General features: G+C 35.9%; 1 protein-coding gene across 3 annotated transcripts in view; it reads left to right on the top strand.

The window, feature by feature from the left end:
- The window catches only part of TBKBP1 (TBK1 binding protein 1), a 72,578-nt gene extending 52,728 nt beyond the window's left edge, over nucleotides 1-19,850 (top strand). For 2 of the 3 annotated variants that reach the window (XM_039333047.1, XM_039333049.1), the window contains exons 8-10: nucleotides 9,426-9,568; nucleotides 11,546-12,267; nucleotides 14,468-19,850. In XM_039333047.1, coding sequence (XP_039188981.1) covers nucleotides 9,426-9,568; nucleotides 11,546-12,267; nucleotides 14,468-14,596 — 994 coding nt within the window. In that variant the 3' untranslated portion in view covers nucleotides 14,597-19,850. The remainder of the gene's footprint in view (nucleotides 1-9,425; nucleotides 9,569-11,545; nucleotides 12,268-14,467) is intronic. The other variant, XM_039333050.1, reaches the window with a different exon arrangement.
- The last annotated feature ends 216 nt before the right edge of the window (nucleotides 19,851-20,066 follow it).

The following is a 20,066-nucleotide window of genomic DNA, read 5'->3' on the forward strand; positions in this document are numbered from 1 at the left end:
GATTACTCCTATTTCCAAGCTGGTTGTTTCACCAGTTATAAAATTCTGACCTTTTTCTCACCTATGGACACAATATGTTGAACTTTCTTAAGTTCTGACATATTCTGTGTGTGGGATTTTTCTATGATTGATATCAATTATGGTTCTTAGAACACAGAAAAAAAAGAGGCAATATTCAGTGGCATTTTCCTGTTTGCATTTTATTGCTACTATTAATGTTTGCCTATTTATGTATGGATTATAATATTGCTGGTTATATTTTCTTGGATCTTTAAATACTGATTGCTATATGTTAGTATTCTTTTAAATATCTCTTCTGCAAATCATCTGGAATTCTATGATCCATAGGCAGAATTATATATGTACCCCTAACTTGAATGGCCGATATCATCCATGGGGTGGGGGATGTTATGTCATGCATGTCATGGAGAAAATGGAGAGGGAGATTTCCCCCCCCCTTCTCTTAGAATGGCAGAACCTGGAGACATCCAACAATATTGGAAGAAGATCTTTTACTACGTTACTACTTTTTAAAAATGGAAATGAATAAAGTCATGGAAGACAAATCTATCAAGGGCTGTTAATGTTGGAGACTCATGTTGTCTCCGAAGTGGGGGCATCATATCTTTAAATACGAGTTTCAGAGGAACCACAGTAAGAGAAACAAATAAATCTCCATCTCCTACTTATGAACTCCTCAGAGGCATGTCTGTGAGAAAGAAAATACTGGATTAAGATATCCCTAATCCAATAGACAAGTTCCAGGTTCTTGTTGATGCCAACTGGCCATTAAGCAAGTAATTATTAGCAATTAATTATATACATGAAAAACAGTTAACTTAAGACAGTCTTTCCCATTCTGCTGTTCCTCAGATGTGCTGGAGTACAATTTCTTGGCCATTCTAAGAAAAACTGGAATTATAGTCTAATGTATTGAGAGGGTACTATATTGGAGGAAAAGTGTTGACTAGTTGTTCCAAAGTATTTATTGAAGATTTTTTTCCTCAGAAGGAGGGAAAGGCAGTTCTTGAAATCTGTTCCACCTATATTCCCCACTTTCTTCATACAGGACTTGCTCATCATCATCAGGGGAAAACCAATGGAGAGGTGTGATTCTCCTTCCTTTGTGCCTAGTACCATTTTTCACCAACAACTCTGAGGAAAAGGCTCTGAAGAAGAGAATGGAAGTCAGGCAACAGCTTCCATGTCTCTTCCTCTGGCATCAGGTTCCCAAGGGATAAGGGCAGCTACTCTTGCTGATCTAGGAACATATTGTTTTTATTGTGTTTCGATTTATGAGTATTGATGTGATTGATAAGATAGGAGGAATGGTGATGGATAATAGTTGTTTTTGCACTCTGCTTAAAATCAGGGTAGTTCATTTTATTTTGATGATCCTTCCATCAGGCTATGTGACATTTATTAGAGTGCAAGGGGATAGCTTTTCCCAATAAGCATGGTGATATGTATTGAATCATTTAGAGAACAGGGTGTGAAGCTTCCTTTTATCCCTTTCTTGATCTAATCCCAGGCTGGTTTTCACACACTTTGAATACAGATAGTCCTCAGTAGAAAAGATGGGATATAAAGGAAAAGAAAGAGAGACAACATTATACAAGTGTATTGGCCAAGAATGACCTCTCTTTGAAAACTGTCAAATTCAAGGTCAAGAGGCAATGAAGGTTTTTGAAATGGATAGTCAAATTAGATCTGAATAGTAGACTGAAAAGGACTACAAGTCAGTTAGTATCTGAGGTGACTTCAGGGAGGGGACAAGGCAGGCCAAATGAAAAATGCCATGGCACAATATCACATTACAAACTCTGCTTCCTTTATACCTGTACTGTGTTGTAATGTACATACAGCTCCTTTCGTTGTTTTGATGAAAATGTTGGCTCTTGTGGATGATTTTGCATAATATTTTTATTTAATATTTGTTATTTGCAATATTACTATATTAAAATATAAACTTTAATATGGTATAAGTAAATTTTATGTGGATCAAATCCTAGTTTGTTCTGATTTATTTATTTCAAGCACTCTTTCTTAAGCAAAGGGATCTCACAAGTGTCCTGAAAATTGGCTATAAACAAATGGGGCAACAATGGAGGCAGCTACTGATTTAAATATTTTAAGTTTTATTTTATATTGCTTTATTGTAATTATTTTTCACTGTAGACCACAGAGTAAAGCAATATGAATATTTTGATGAAGAATACATTTTCTACTTCCTATACATCACACACATTGAATCTTTTCCATCTTTACTAAATATAGAAATCCATGTAAAATGTTCATCTATACATTCTATATTGCATAAACTATACCAATCCTTAGTCTACAGTGAGTATGAACCAAAAGCCAGAAAAGTCCTTTTTTATAACTAAACCTCTCATATATATTATCTAGGGCCATGACGGATAGAAACTTTGAAAAAAAATGAAATGTACATTTTTTTTCTGATTACATTCTGAGGTTTCATTTGTATACAAATAGAGATGTTGTTCATTGCTTGTTTGAATTATGATCTTTATGTGTATTTCCTCGTGAGGTTGTTAATTCTTGAGATTAGGGTAATGAAAATAATGATTATAATGTCAATCTTTGCGAAAAATGTTCAAAATAAATATATGAACTACACTGAAAAACCATTGCTTAAACATTGTTTAAAAAATAAAAGGGATTATTCAGTTAATCTGTTTAATTATAGAAAAGTTCCTCCAGGCTGAAGTTTAAAAGGGACAAAGAAGATCAGAGATGATTCCCACATAGTGGTTTTCATTTTATTTCTTTTTTATAAGTGAGAGAAACAATATTTGTACACAACTTATGTACACATTGTATATTTATTCAAGAAAAAAATCTTAGGTTGTTCATATGTTAAGTAAGTAAGACTTCAATTGTTTGTACATTAAAGTAATCATTGAGCTGTGTAAAGTTTTAATATGATTTAAAAGTTCCATATTTTATATGGATTCTTACTGTACTCTGTTGAGTTTGTATTTTAAAAAAAGAATCTAGAGAACATACTATAACATTTAAAAAAAAGAATGAGTGGATTTTTGAGATATATCAGTAGCTATGGTTTGATGATAAAGAACTAAAAGAAAAGATGTGCCTTTTGAGCTATTTTGGATTAAAAATTCAAATTTAAATATGGTGAGGTATTGCAGAAGGAAGTTAATGTGACAATCTAAAATACGGTATATCTTTACAAACAGGATTGTGAATTGGTTAGCAAGCAGTTCCATGAAATAAGGTTTATTTTGTCATAATCTCTCTTCACAAGAATCCAGTTCATCTGCTATCTTAACTGTATTTATTTCACATAAGTCAAGGAGTTTTAATAAAGACCATAGGCTAGGTTTAAAGAAGAATTGGTTGTCACATTTTTTTACAAGGGAAAAATTTTGGTTGTATTATGGCAAGATTTTTTTTTACTTTTTTTTTAATTGTAGGCTGTTCGCTTGCTTGTTTCTTTATTTATTGAATTTATAGTCCCCTGTTTCTGTTTGCATTAATACTCAGCATGGCTTATGACAATTAAAAAAATACAAATATAAAATTTAGCAATATCATCAGTACAAGGGAAATAAAATAGTAATAAATAATAAATGAATAATAAAATAAAAGTTAAAATCAAATTAAAACCAGCATTTCATTTTTGAGTGGAATATGGGAGACCATACTCTAAATATTTCAGTAGATTATTTAAAGCAGGAGTCCCCAATCCTCGGTCTGTGGACCGGCACCAGAAACCAGTCCGTGCAAACAAGCGAAGCCCCATCAGCAGGATGCAGGCAGCACGCAAAACCACACCCCCTTTGGGCCACAGAAAAACCTCTCTCCAAGGAACCGGTCCCTAGTACCCAAAAGATTGGGGGCTGCTGATTTAAAGGAATAGTTTAGGTGAGCATAAAAATAGCAGTTATTAAAATGAATGTATTATCAAAATAAATTATTCATTTCAAATGGCACAAATCAGAATATCAGAGAGAATGGCAATAAATTCAGTAAAATTTATATGGAGTGGGAAAAGATCCAGAGTTAAACAAAACATTTTATAGTATTCTAAAGAGAACCAAACTTAAAATTAAATTAATATAACATTATACATTTCATATTAGCATATGAAATTTAAATATTAAATGCAACTATTTGACTTTTCTCCCTGTCTTAAATGATTGTTCCTTTCTGCCCCAATAAAATTATGGGGCAAATTTTGTTGCAGCTCTTAGAGCCCCACACAAATCTTTTTGAAACCATGTAAAACTCCTTTCCCAGTTTATTCATTTATCATGTTTCTTTGTTGATGAGTTTACCAGAATACTTATGACCAAGCTACAAAACAAATATAGCAAAACTAGTTCTGCTGCATCAAATCATATATACATAAATGTGTAGTATTTTAATATTCTTTATTTTTGATTTTCTAATTCTAATTTTTTGTTTTATTAGTTTTGTCTTATGCTAATAGATCATTTATGTCAAAACATAAGCATGTTTTTCCAGGGTGCTGAAATAGCCTGTTATACCTTCATGGGAAAAAAAAAAATCAAAGTAGTCTTTGCTGATTGGAGATTGGCAGATACTGATTGGCTCAAAATCATCTGGTAAATGACTGGATATTTGAATCTCAATCTTTTCCACAGACCGTTTTTGGAGGGTTTGCTAAATATATTGCACTTATAATTATGTTCATATATTTCTGTATAATTTGCTTTTAAAATATCTTCAGATAGCATCTTCATAGCCTCTGAGAATTGGATACAGCTGAACAGAAGAATCTCCATAGACATTGAACAGAAGAAAAAAAAAATCAAAACAATCCAGCTTGCCTTAGAAAGAACAATTTTGTTCATAGATGCAAGAGAAGAAGGATTCAAATATGTACAATCACAAAACGCATACATATTTTTCTCTAATTTTTCTGTTCCATCGCTATGTGAATAATTTGTGAAAATGTGTTACAGTAAGAGCTAAGGTATTACAAATCACATTCCATACTTTGATAGCTTTTTCCGAACTGGGTGACCTCCATATATATAACTTTCAACTTCCAGATTTCTTTGCAATTCATGCTGGCTGTGGAATTCTAGGACTAGAAAGTCATATGTCTGGCAGATTCCAAGGTTGTGGAAGACTGCCTTGGGGGAATCGTTTCTTCATAATCTTTCTTCCATTATCTATAATGTGGGAAGATTAATACTGGCCTAGTTTAAAGGGCTGTTGGTAAGGACCATAAGAGACCTGGTATAGCATACACACGGTCTATTTTATATCAATGATTTTCTGGATTGGGGCCTTGAAATGCAAACTTAGTGGTTTCATCTGTCTTTAGGTAAAATTTAACTTAACCAAGCATGTAACTAAACCACATAGTTGTGCTAGTGGTTGCAGTTGAGGACACAAAACCACAATTGTTAACAGTTCCACTCTCTACATTTGGCATAAGTACTTAAGGTTTATTTTTCCTATTGTAATCATGAGAACCAGGAACTTATTTTCTTCTTATTTGTGTATTTAAAAAATGTCATCTTTAAAAATATCAAGTGGGTGCAGCAGATGAATGAGAGAGATTAAAAGAGGAAGGAGAAAAAGGATCCATATTTCAGCTGACTTGCATGCAATATATATATTTCATTATTATTGTGTTGCCAACTTTTCTCTTAACTAGGTTTCCTGGTTCTGAAGTGACTGCACAGTACAATCAGCTACAACATCTTGGTGAAGAAAATTGTAACCTGTCATTCCCTTTATCAAACTATCAGTTGTTAATAAGCAGCACAAAATTCTCAGTGTTTAATTTTCTTACTTCTCTGTACCTTCTGGCTTCAACAAGGAAATATAGATGCACAAATTAAACAGAATAAATTGCCATTATTAAAGAAATTAAAACTCAAGCTGAAGTTAACTAGGTATCTTGCAATAGTCAACAGTCAAAACAGACTGTTGGCTGCAACAATCAAAACTGAAACAAAAAGAAATCCACAGCAAATAAACTAGACAAAAGGTTTGCCAGGGAGTGACAGCAAAATCATTATGTGAAATAGTTGTGGTTGAAACTCTCTATGGAAAGCAGTTAAGGAGGGAGTTAGTGTTGTTTCAGCTGGGTGGCCATTCCAAAGGGCTAGTGCTAACATTGAGAAGAAGTTCCTTCTAGCCTCAGCACCTTTTATTGCCTAAAAATGGGGGACCATGAGCTGATTTTCCTGGAAAAATCAGGTAGGTTGAGTAACTTTGTTGGTGAAGAGCTGTGCAAAGTGTTCAGAGCAGCTGAAGTTAGGATTAGGGGCTCTAACCAAGACTGCTGGATGACAGCCTGCCATTCAATAGATAGGGAGACATCATCGCCCTTGCTTAGCTTGATCTTGGTTATACATGCCAGATCTATCTGGCTATCACCAAGTCATGAGTGGACAACATTTTGTTATAGCAAAACTCAGAATTGACCAGAAGTATCTTGAGGCTGCTCTGGGCACCTGGACCCCAGAACAGATTTTCAAATTGAAGATTTCTCACCCCTCCCCCTCCCACCCAGAAGGTTCACCTAGTACCATACATTGTTCTGCGTTAGGAAGGGCCTAGTAATTACTGAGGTTGCAACAGGTAGGGGAAGAGAGATTAACATTTTCTTCCTTTGGAGCAGACCTAATAAAAAAATCCTTCTCCCAAACTTGTTTCTTAGCATTCCAAAACGGGCTACAGGATGGAAATTTATTCTACTTTTTGCAGGCTCCAAAAAGTCTCTCTCATCCTGCTAAATCTCTGGTTTTCCCCATTCTAATATCCTCCCTCGTACCATACAAGATGATCTGGATGTACCGGGGGGGGGGATCCCCAACTTATTACAAGTTTGGAAAGAATGGGGGCTTCCCAGTTCCTGGGCCTTCACACAAGTAAATAAAAGAAATCCCCTTTTCAGTGGTGAGTACATTGGTAGACCCCTGTTTGCTTAACACACATGGTGTTTTGTTAAGTGGTTCTAAATTTGTAAATGGAGCTTGAGTTCAGGATTGATAAAAGAAGAGTATCAGATTTAAAATTAGACTCTAATAAAAATTGTTATAAGGACTAAAGTTAGTTGGGACATGGGGCTATCTTAGAAATCGAAGTATTAGTTTTGGCAGTAAGATCCATCGTCAAGCCCAAGTGGGAATTTATTTTTTGTTTTATAGGCCTGACACACTGCTTATCATTCTATAATAGTAATTCAATTGTTAATGAAATATTTACAACTGTTTAATTTTACCATTGATCTTAAACTTTAAATAAAACTATTATAGTCTGAGGGTATTCATGAGCAATATATTTTCAACAGCAAAAACAGTTTGGCAGAATTGAGTAAATCCTTTCTTTAAACCTTCCACTACACTGAGAAAATGGTTGTTGAGATACCCAAATGTTATCCATGTTCAAATGGAAAAGCATTGGAGAACTATATAAGAGGTAGATTTCCCCCCCCCCCCCAACATTATGATTCTATGCCCTGCTTTCTTTGCACACAGGGAACTTTGGATCTAATCCTGCATTTTATCCAAAACATTATTAGAATGTCTTACCACAAATAGCAAACCATCTAAAAATATTGTGACAAGGGCACCCCTACAGTACTCTTAGAATCCTTCTATATATTTTTTTAAAAAAACTAGATAGAAACTTTGACTCACTTTGATAACTAATGATAATGTATGATCATCAAGAGCTGTCCTTGCCTTTACCTCAATGGTAGGCATTGAGGTATTTGGTCTGATAAATACTATTATAATTGCTAAGAGTAGATAATGGATACACAATAGATTTCTTGGGAGAAACTTGTCCATTTTCCCATGAAAGGTCTTGTTCTTGTAAAAATTAAGTAGAAGAAGGGCATAAGGAATTATAAAACTTTTACCTTGATTATGCTTGCTAAAGTTATTCTTCTGAAGTGAAATTTCAGTGTTTTGTTTCCCTCTCTAGCATTAAGTATGCAGGCCAGGTATGAGAATTATCCCTATTGCTGAGATTCATTTTAGAAGTGATAAAATAATCTTGAGACCCCAGAACCAACCTCACCATAGTCTTTCGCAACCTGATGCCTCCAGTTGTATTTCTAGAATTCCTGCTCCCCCTACTGACCCACAATCCTGGAAGTTGCAGTCCTGATATATCTGGACATAAACCAGATTTGGATTATCTCTGGCTTTATTCTCAACAATTGAGAAAGAGAAGCCTCATACACCTGCAAAATAAAATCTAAGCCATATTTTTATATTCTTTATTTGAAGAATATAAATGACAAATTGGGCTACTGCTCGATTTCATTGTGATTCCTGGGGCCTCTGAGGAAAGGAGAGATATACGGTTTAGGTCAATTAAATCCACTGCTCCATGCTAATCTCCCCTTCACCTAAGTTTTCTCCTTTATTTGATATTTGAAACACAACTGGAAGTAATCACCATAGTCATTTTATACTGTGAAGCACTCCTGATAAATTAAATTACAAAGGGAACTCACAAGCTCATATCAGGTTTTCCTGACAGATCATTTTCTTTCATCTCTTATCTCTTTCCTAAGAGAAGTTGTGTGGGAAGGGTGTTTTCCTTGCAGAGGGCATATGAAATTAGGCAGAGTGCCACAATATAACTATAAACTTGCCAATTTCTTAATTTTGCATTACTGAAATGATGTTACTAGGCTGGTTTCTATATCAGCATATAAGAGCAATTGATTTTGTGATGGAAGGTTGGTGGCATAAAGCATCCTTGGAAAATAGCCTCCATTGACACACCCCAGGACTCTCTAATTTATTTATAATGTTGGAGCTGGAACTATTTAATTTCTAGTAATGCTGTTGATATTTGTCACATATAAGTGCTGAAATCATCACCCATTGCTGCCCAGAGCATTGCCGGTGCTGCTATTGCTATATTGTGGCACTAGATATAAAATCCTGAAATTCAAGGCATCTTTGAACTTACAACTTAAACTTATTACCTGCATTTTATGTAGGATTGGGCAAAATCTAAAAAATTATGCGTCCACAACTGTTTTGGCATAGAAATCTTTTAGAGATCCACTTGCACAGAATCTCTTGTGAAAGAATTAAGAAATTTCCACTGCCTAAGTATGAAGTATGCCGAGGTCAGAGAGTGTTCTACCTGTATGGTTGATCTTTTTTTTTTCTTATCTGTACAATGGAAGGATGAGATAGTACCAAGAGTATTGTCTGTGACTCAGATTTTAGTGTACTAACCAGTGAAGAAAAGGTAGTTTGCTTATGATAGTTATAGGTAGGACTGGAGTCTTCAGAAATTAGCTCCAAAGGAAGATGTTATAGCTTTTTCCACCAACAATGGCCCAGAAAAGTTGCAGCAAAAGGATAAGAATTGCTGGGAGAAATTGCTTTCTGTATTGAAAATATTCATTGCTTACATATTTTCAGGCTTTGCCTATTTTTGTCTTTTGTTAGAGTAAACCTAGCCTTGGCCTACACAGAACTGACTGAAGAGCTATGCCGCCTGAGAAACCTGACTTCTCTTCAAAGTCAGATTCTCCGGACTCTTATGCAGGAGCAGGTCCTGAATGGTGAGTGGAATTTCAGCATAAAAGAATGTATGGATAGCCTGGAACAAACTAGGCTTAAACTATGGTCACAGATGGTTAATGATCTCCTCCTTTCTCCTTCCTCTTCCACCTTCACCTCCTCTTCTTGCAACAATAAAGACTTACATATCTCAGAGACAGACAAAGGAAAAATATTTTGATCAACAATCAATAAATAACATAAACACATTAATTAAAAAGGAAAGCAACAATGTTCAGACCTGCATCAGTTGTCAACTCATTTTCATTACAGCATCACCAAATTTAGCTGCTGTATTGTATCAGTGAGAGAAAGTTTCATATCTGAGAGAAATAGATTCACTTAAAGTGTTCTTAGTTATACATGGTTAAGATACAACTATTCCAAATGTCTTTATAATAACACATGATGGATTATTTCTAGATGCCCAGATGCTCAGAGCGGGGGTACTTAGCTAATGGGATTTTAGAGTACCTACCTTGTAAAAGTGCAAAGGAAAGGATGTTATATGTTGCAGAGACAGATGGTACTTCACCTCTTCCCACCTGCTTTGATAAATATGATTATTTTAATTTCAATCATGAGCAAGAAAGTTTGTAAACCTCTTTAGCCTTTGCTATAAAACATATTTTAAAATAAAACATATTTTCTATTAAGAATCAAGTAAAACCTGAATTAGCACAAGAAAAGATTATTTATTCATGGTTTCAGTATAGACAATTATTGGAAAGGTGGAAGATAGATTATAATGTGGGCTTGCTTAGAGAGGATGAGAATTTGTTAAAACAAATTAGAGATCAAAGTCGAACCCATATTAAAAGAATTTATGGTGTCTTGGTGGAATTGGATTCAGAAGCAGAGTTAGTTAAAGATTGTATGGTTAAGTGGGCACAAAATTTTGATGAACCGATCCTATTAGATACATGGGAGATTATTTGGGTGAGGAATGTTAAATTCACGCAAGCCCAAAATTTACGGGAAAATTTTTATAAAATGTTTTATAGATGGCACCTTGATCCACAAAAAATGTCTCGTATGTATTTAAACCTGCAGCCTAAATGTTGGAGATGTGGTTGCTTGGATGCTACTTATTATCATATCTAGTGGTCATGTAAAAGTATAAAAGCTTTTTGGATTAAGATATGGTGGAATATTCAAAGAATTTTTAAAAGAAGGATAAAATTTACTCCACAATTGTTTTTGTTGGGTATTGTTCCGGATTGTGATGACAAAGAGATCATTTTAATGTTAAATTTAATTACTGCGGCTAGGTTGTTAATAGGGCAATATTGGAAGAAGGAATCTTTGCCTACTTTGCAAGAATGGTTTTTTAAAGTTTCTTACTTAGCGGAAATGGCAAAAATTTCGGCTTTCTTGAAAGATCAATCGCAAGAGAAGTATCTCTTGGTGTGGAAAAGATGGATAAATTTTATACAATATAAGTATGATATAAGAAAATATTATCTAGCTTTCAAATAATTTATATTTAAAGTTTAAGATATTATCTAGAAGATATTAAGATATTATTATTCTTTAATTTTTTATTTTTTTATTTTTTTTTCCTATTTTTTTTCCTCTTTTTGTTTTTTATATATAATGGAGTTAAAGTATTTTACAATTTGTTTATTGAGTGTAATTATATTTGCTTAAGGTTTATTTGGGTTTAAAACTTTTTTTCTTTTAAGTTCTAGTTAAGCCTGTATTCAGCTCTGGGAAGAATGGGGGAGGGTTTTGGGGTGGGTTGGGAGGGATTGGGGAAGGGGTTTTTATTGTAAAATCTTAAATTTTTTTAATAATAATAAAAAAAGAATCAAGTAGAACCAACTATGTATGTAATGAGTGTAGAGCACCAAAGCTTTGACTGGTATAGATTATGTAAACTTTCAAAACTGTCTAGGCATCTTTTGGAAGTTAGTCAGTCATTGCTGTGGGTGCCTTCAGCATCCTCAGAGCATCTATTCTTTTCTCCCTTGTTCCAGGTCAGCGGCATTCTCCCCATTCCCAGCGCCATTCTCCTGCCCAGCAACGTGGCTCTCCAGCTCCTCAGTGCCCATCTCCAGCTCAACAAGGGAGACCTTCTGCTCCTCAAAGCCAATCTCCAGCCCTACAAAGGCGTTCCCCAGGCCCACCTGGTCAGTCCCCTGCACATCAACGTCATTCCCCAGCTCCCCCTCCTTGCCAGTCTCCTGTTAGCCAGCGTCGTTCACCAGCTCCACCACCCAGCCAGTCTCCTGCCCAGCAGCGCTGCTCACCAGTCCAAAACTGTTCATCGCCTGCCATGACTTCACAACATAGATCTCCAGGGGCTGACAGAAACATTATGGATCTAGGGTATTCTAAGCCAACCAGTCACCACATCAAAGCAAGCTTCCAAGGCCGTCGAAGCTATTCGGAGGTGAGCGACGCTGCTCTGTATCAACAGAACCGTTCTCTCTGGCTGCAGCCAGAAATATCCACCTTACCAAAGCATCGTCCCTACTGCGAGGTTTATGGCAGAGACACCTTCGAAGAGCACTTGCGCTTTGAGAAGCAGTCCTCGGATGAAGACGACTGGGCCCTCCCAAGTCCCCCCAGCCCTGAAGTAGGGGGTATCCGCTGCGCCTCCTTCTGTGCAGGGTTCCCCATTCCCGACACCTCCATGCACCGGATTGATGCATCGTATTCTAGGGCTGAGCATGCTCAGTCTTGGCCCTCAATCAATGTAAGCAACATCCAATGCCATGTGTATTCTATGCCTTTTCCTCACTTCAGTTTGAACTCAGTTTAGAATCAATTAAGTAAATGGTCCTTCATTGCCCAATTTATTTTACTTACAAAGATTTTCTAAGACAGCCAAGTGTTTATGGTGTATATTTTAATACTACAAATCAAACACTTAATACTTTGAGTAAGGAATAAAATTTGTGAGACCTGATGTTCCCAAGGTAGTGGTAACCATGTTTTAATTATACATTGACAAGGCCTCGGTGATCCAGTGATAAATAGTATGAATCAAGCAGATTATTTAACTTTAAAATTTTTAAATCTGTTCAAATCATGTACCTAACCTCAGCAATTAACATCCAACCCAAGTAGTTCCAGATGATGTTTTAGAAAATGCTAACCCTAGCCCTTTGACAGGTTTGCAATGTTTTCCTCATATCTGATTAGAGTTTGCATTCTAAAGTTGCCCAGTTATTTTCAGTAAAGATGAAAATGATATTCTGGTCTCATGTTTGTTGGCATTCTCATGATAGTGATTATTATTTTCCCATGTTCAATATTTATTCATTTTACTGCTTATTTTAAATGGCATTCTCATGCTGGCTTATACAATAAAGTACCATACAAAAAGGTTTTTTTTACAGTTTTATATAAAATAGAATTAATTAGAACAGCAATAGAAGACAATTTAACTGTGGCCCCAAAATGTTAGTGATCAATTAAAACTATAAAATGTACCTCAATTAAAAGAAAGCTGTCAGGTAAGGGGTCTCATATACCTTTTACAAAAGGCTTTTTCTAAGAATGGGGATGATTTTAACAAGATTAGCTTAAAAATAAATTAAAAGAGGTTACATATCAAGGAGGGAGCCTGAAGTATCTTCTGCAGCAGCAGTCCCCAACTTTTCTGGCTCTGCAGAACGGTGGAGGTGGAGGACCCTATTATGCAGAATGCCTTTGATAAAAAATGGGAATCCAGATTATGTACAATTAAGAGTTGCCTGAGAAAAACAGGAACCTTTGGCTTTGATCCCCAACGTGATGCCTTCCAGTTCTTTTGGGAGTACATAGCACTGGGAACAGCCACCCATGATGGTTTGGATTCAGGAAATTGTATCTATCCGAATGGCATCAGTTGCAGGAAGAGCGGTTTAGCTACTTTTGGAAATTGGTCAACAATACTCTCCCATCACTGTTCTTAAATGCACATGGTTTGCATGCATATTTTTCAAGATTTACCCCCCTCTCCAAAATAAAGAGAGACTAGCTAAGTAGTTGCATCTTACAGATAAATTGTAATTTATATAAACATTTCATGAAGTTAAGAGTAATATTACATTTATGAATGAAATGCAAATAACATTAGTAACGCCCAGTAGTGTCAGATCACAACAGAACATTGCATAAAGGAGAATATTTGTATCTCAAGGTTGAAATGAGGAGTCCTTGGTGCTCTCTGAGCTTGCTTATTTTCTTGCATTACCCAAATTAGGTAACATCACCTGTCCATCATCACTAGCACTGATGATGTTACCTAGTTTGGGTAATGAAGCTTCTGCAAGAAAACAAGCATGTTCACAGAGCGCCAAGGAACCTTTGGAACACTAGATGCTACAAAGCGACAGGGAAGATCTAAAACCTCCTAGATGCTACATTTGGTAGTATGTAAAAATCACTTACGTTATTTATTCTAACAGTTGGTGTCAAATATAGGATGATGCTATTTAATTATATTGTTTCATGCCCAGGTATTAGTATGAGGTTCCTAAAAAGTATAATTCACAGAATGTATATACTCTCTAGTTATATGCTTTGTCTATGACTGTGGTCATTTTTCTATGACAGGCACTTCTCATTTTAGCCACAAATTTATTTAAATATGATTAGGTTTTACCTCTTAACTTCAACTGTTACCAGCTAAAGCATTGCATTAAGAATGAGAACCTATGGCTCTCCCAGTGTTGCCGAATTGCAGTTCTTAGCAACTTTCGCCATTGGCTTTGCAATCTCTGGGAAGCTGTAGTTAATATGTATCCCAGAGAGTCACAGGCTATGCACCATTCCATTATGGGAGTATATCTAAAAGATCCACCTTTCAGAAACTTGGTAATTAATGTAATTAGCACAAAATAAAGACTTAATAATTTCACTTTTATGATACCTTTCCCTCCTTTGCATTCCTTCCCTGTATCCCTTAGTTGCTGATGGAAACAGTCGATTCTGACATCCGAAGCTGTCCTCTCTGCCAGGTGGCCTTTCCCATCGGTTATCCAGATGATGCTTTGATAAAACACATTGATTCACACCTGGAGAACAGTAAGATCTGAGGTCTGTTCCACCATCCTTCCTCTTCTGGCTTCCTTAAAGAGATTGCCCACCTCATATCCACTGCACCTTTCTTGGATGCTGCATGAAAAGTGGAGGCACCACAAGGGGCTTTTTCTCTCTAAAATACCTCCAAGTTTCCATTAGATTGAAGCGTGAACATTTTTGCCTCTCCCTTGTCTTCTTTGCCTTGGTTTTTAAAGTGGGTTGCCTCTCCTTTTACTGCTCTTTATGGGCAGTACCTGCAATATTTCTCCAGTGCTTCAACCAGCCACAAAGGTGGGGAAAGGAGTGAGAAATATGCTGGAATTAGGCTTAGCAGGGCACAGTCACCTTCACTATCTGATTGCTCAGAACTAAGGTTGCTTCTGGTGATGGTGAGACTCTATCTACATGGTTTAGTTTTGATGTCTCTGAAAGATTTCAGGGTAGGATGGGTAAAAAATAACCCAAGTTTGTGTGTTTGGGGATGGGGTAGGAGAACAGATTAATGAACTCCAACCCACTGAAGGCACAACAAATCACAGAGGTTTTGTTTGTGCCTGTTTTACACAGGGATATCCAAGTGGGTCAGATTTCTCTGCCTCTTATGCTACTACAAAGGGTATTTGGAGGTTGGTTGTTTAACAAATGTAAAAAGCCTTGGCCTCCAGTTGCTGGTTCAAGTGTCTTTGTGTTGGTCTTTTACATTAAAAGTCCACTTTTAGCAATGCTGCTGAGAAATAGAGCCACTTCCAAAAGTGTAGCATGGACGTTCTTATGTTATTGCACTGAATAATAAGCTTTTTTTTCCACAAAAGAAACTCCTCTTTTTGTCTGTGTTGGCTTCTTGTGAGTCGTTCTGGAGGACTTGTAAACTGCACACTTAGGTAGAAGTCCAGAAAGCATTCCCATATTTTGGCGACTGTTTACACATTTTTCACAACCACTTCACATCTTGCTTTAGATATCTCTTATATAAATAACTGTAGCTGCACATTTTGCCTCATTACTCTCTTGCAATGGCAGCATGTTAACATTATTGGGATAACAGTGTAAATTTAAACAACTTCCCATATTTGACAGCACTATATTTCTCTCTCTCTCTCTCTCTCTCTCTCTCTCTCTCTCTCTCTCTCTCTCTCTCTCTCTCTCTCTCTCTCTCTCCTTACTGAACATATATTTTATTATACTAATCTAAGATAAGGATCATGTACTGATTGGTTCCACATGTATAGTACCTCTGTATTGTGAGGTTGGTCTCCTTGAAACAGCCTATCTGTACATCGGCCTTTACTTTTAAAAAAAAGTGGAGAGGGGGAGAAGAATTGCATGGATTTTCTTTTCCTTCTTCTTGAGGCAACTGTCTTCCTATCTCCAGGTTCTATTAACAAATGTATATTTCAGATTTACAGCCTGCCTTATCCCAAGATCTCAGACTGCCAGTGGGCAGTAGGCATGGGCCCTTATCTTTTTGGCCATATAAAACTAGTTGGGATCAGTGTTTCTAAAACTTAAAACAACCTCCCCCAGCCAGATACCTCCATCTGTGCTGAATTTCATTCTGATCCTCCTAATGTCCATGATGCTGAGGAATGATTAATCCAGTGCATCTGGGGGAGGCACTGGGTTAAGGGAGACCAATAATAATTTAACATTTTTTTCTTCCCATCTTTGTCTGGTCAAGATTGCAAATCACCACATTCCCCTGTCCCCTGTCTTTAATCAGATTTTAATTCTCTGTTCTATATATGTCAATATTATGCCCATACTTTATTTAAATTATTCCAATGCTGAGGGAGAAACTAAACAGCAGGAGAATCAGGTCTTCAAACCTTCCCTGCTGTGAAACCACTGTCAGGGATTACATAAAAAAAAAAATAGCTGGCAGCAGAAAAGGTGCTGAACTCCTGCGAACTTCAGTTACCATGATTGGTCGGGTATTTTTAATCTAACCTGTTTTTTCAATCTCAGAGGCCATAGAAATACAACTGTGAGGTGGAACATACCTTTCTAGAAACAAAAATAGGCCACATACTATACAAAAAATCAAATGGATTCAGCATTTATATATACATGGAGCGAAGCTTCCAATACTTACATTATGTTCAAATTAATTTGGTTCAAGATCCAAATTGCAAAAAAATAATTTGGAAAGGACTTTGCATATAGAAAAAGAAACCTCTTTACATGTCTGGTAGCAGAAATCTAAAGCAGAGGTCATCAACCTTTTCATGCTGGCGGCCTGGAGGGAAAGGGAGCAGCTGGGAAGTCTGTGTGTGTGAGCACGTGCGCGTGCAAACAGGACTGCACATGAACAGGGCCACGCACACCCACATGGCACTAGCAGCCCATCTGGTCCTATCTCTGAACAATAAAAAATAATTCCACTCCTTCTTTTAAGAAACAACCCTTTGGATATCTGAGCTGCTATGATATCTCTTTCACAGGGTAAATTGATGAATATATCCAATCTTTTAATGATTGCTCAAAGAGCTTCTTGAGATGCCATGGAGAAAATTCATCCTCCATTGAAAAACCTTTTAAATCCAGTATTGTATGGTGTGACAGAACTAGTGGTGGGATTCAGATATGTGAACAACTGGTTCTCTGTGTTCTGGAAGTGCATTCTGGGTCTGGACAACAAAAAATTAGCTACCAGTTCTGCGGAAGTGGTATGAACCAGCTGAATCCCACCACTGGGTAGAACTCATAGATGGAAGTTATAGATTTATATTCCTGGAGACTTACATAGGAGAACATCCAGTTGTGTCCACTTTGTCTCTGTCCCAGCTTGCCACCCTTTAATGAGGACCGATATCAGCCTTGAAGCTTTAATTATCCTTCACGATAGGCCTGTTTCTGCTGAAGCCTATCTTGGTTGCATACATTTTATAACAAATGGTTGCTATACCTGTCATAGCTGCCATCCATAATTATCCACTTTAAATTTTTCTTGGTGTGCTGTAGCTCAGTTCAAGAGTTGAATAGTTTTCCTAAATCTCTGCAAAAGTTACAAGAAAATGGAAGAAGGCCTCCTGAGGAAGGCAGTCAGAGCTTGAACCCATGTTTATATCATCAAATGAAGCAATTTAAAGAGGCCTTTCATTGGCAATGATATTCTCTATCATTTAACTCCTGAAATTATCAATAGAAAATTTTAATCTACATAAGTCACATGATTTCTACAACTATTTTTGGTTTTCTTTAAATAGGAAAAGAGCCACGTAAGTGGTACACATTTGAAAATGTATCTTGCAACTTTTCACCTCTCTTCTATTTTGTTACATGAAATCTACCTCGATGTTTATGAGAAACAGGAATGATTACAAGCAAAAAAAAAAATAATCAACCAATCAACTAACTATCCAAGAATGGGGGAGGGTAGGCCTTGAATTATGGGAATGTTTTTATAATTTATTTTTTAAAAAGTCTATAATCTACTAAGGGCTCAAATAGCACTCAGATTGTTCCCCTTGCTCTGAAGCTTCATAATGTTTTTTTAAAGATCTCAAGGAGCAATCAGCAATGTTAGGGATGCACAAGAGCCATGAAATGGAGGTGTAAAAATAGTTTCCACAAGGGTTCTTCACACTTGTTTCAGCTGGTATAAAATGGTGGTTATGCAATTGACCTGTAATACACAAAGTCCCTAGTTTAAATTTTATATTTGTCACAATGACAATATATTGCTTAGACAAGCTCAATGAATAACCATTCTCTTGGCGATATTTCTCCTAAATCCCTTGGAAAAAAAAGTCTCACCACTGTAATCATGGGATTGAGAGAATATTCCTTCTATGTTTGGCAAAATTAATACTTTTTCAGTGTATACATCTAACATGAAATCTATGGAATTTACAATAAGTTAGATTTTACATATAATTTTAAATTAGTCAGGACGTGGTTTCCACATATCCATAGTTGTACATTCTGAGTATTTTATTCTGATATATTGAACAAATTACTGATTCTGTTCTGATGTCAGCTGGAAGTTAAAACTATTGTACGGTAACTGTTAGGTTGATTGATGGCTATTGTCTGTAATACTTAAGTGAAATGTTTTAAAGGCAAGATTCTGCTAAATACCAATTTTTGGTATTTACAAGAAGCTATTGTCATGACAAAATTATTGTCATAATTTTTTCCCCAAACTTCAGATGATCCACTCAATTAAGAGAGTGCTGGATAAATATAATTTTTATTCTGAAGAAGTAGGCCAGCTCACATATTCCTAAACTAATGTCACGAAACACCAATAAATTAATACAATGCTAAGTTTATATCTCATATTATAGTGTGGTTTGCTTTTGAGTAAGAGCAATATGAACCTGCCAATTGTGGCTTAGTATTATGTATGAGCTAGGCTATATCTTATTCAACAAGTCGTCATAAAAATATCTTGGTTTGGCATAATAGGCGAATTCAGCCATGAAGTTAATCCTTAACTTTCTTATTGTCAATCAGCATGGTAAGTATCAGATAGCTTATTTCACTTTCTCAAAATGCATGTTTAAAATATTTTTCTTTATGTTCCCTGCTGATCTTTTTTTTTAATTAACTATCAGAGGATTTTCACAAACATTAATGTAGACTCCATTCCAATGTATTTTCAAAAGTTCAGAATATCCAACATTTGCCATTTTTACTTGTGCTTATGTAACAATTAAAGATAGAAAGGTATATTAAGAATTTGTGTTGTGCTCTTGTAAGCAATTATAATTTTTCATTGGAACTTGTCTTCTAAGTAGTATTTTTTTCTTAGCTATTTAATATTGGTTTCAATTATTTGTAAGCCAAATTGTCTTACTTTCAGGAGGAAAATGCTCCTGAAGATAATACTCATGCTGATGAATTTAAAGAGTTGTCAAGTTTAATATAAAGAATGCATCTATTGGGAGCAGGAATGGAATTGTTTAAATTAGTGCAAATGAAAACCCACTACTATTGGTCATATAATTAAAAGATTAACGTATTCTGAAAATTCTTTAAATTCACTCAATTTCATGAAAGTCTCTTTGTAGTTTTGCAAAGAGTTTCATAAAAATTCATGGGAAGATATTCGGGACACTTTGAAAATAGAAAGGTTTTTTTTTAGTTATTCATTTTTCAGAAACTAACCCTCTTCTCTTAATCTAAATATAAAGAAGCAAGGGGGGACCTATTCTTAGCACTTTGAGTAAAATATTTGGGAGAGAGATGATCTATCTGTGTTGTCCTTTTCTTTCTGTACTCTGTGAAACAGAATAATTCAAATAAAAGTTGCCAACTAATAGATTTTATCATGGCTTGGGATGTTTTTTTTGGGCTAGTGGCATCTGTTTCTGTTGATAATGCTTGGAAGAATCACACTTCACTAAGAAACACTTTGTCCAAGTAGGAATCCTACCGAGTTTCCCCAAAAAGAAGACCCAGTCTTATATTTATTTTGCCTCCAAAAGAGGCATCAGGTCTTATTTTCGGGGAATGTTTTATCCCCTTACCTTAGGACCG

This window comes from Crotalus tigris, unplaced genomic scaffold (assembly GCF_016545835.1).
Source record: "Crotalus tigris isolate CLP2741 ecotype Arizona unplaced genomic scaffold, ASM1654583v1 scf7180000024472.5447098, whole genome shotgun sequence".
In the NCBI taxonomy this organism is placed as follows: Eukaryota; Metazoa; Chordata; class Lepidosauria; order Squamata; family Viperidae; genus Crotalus; species Crotalus tigris.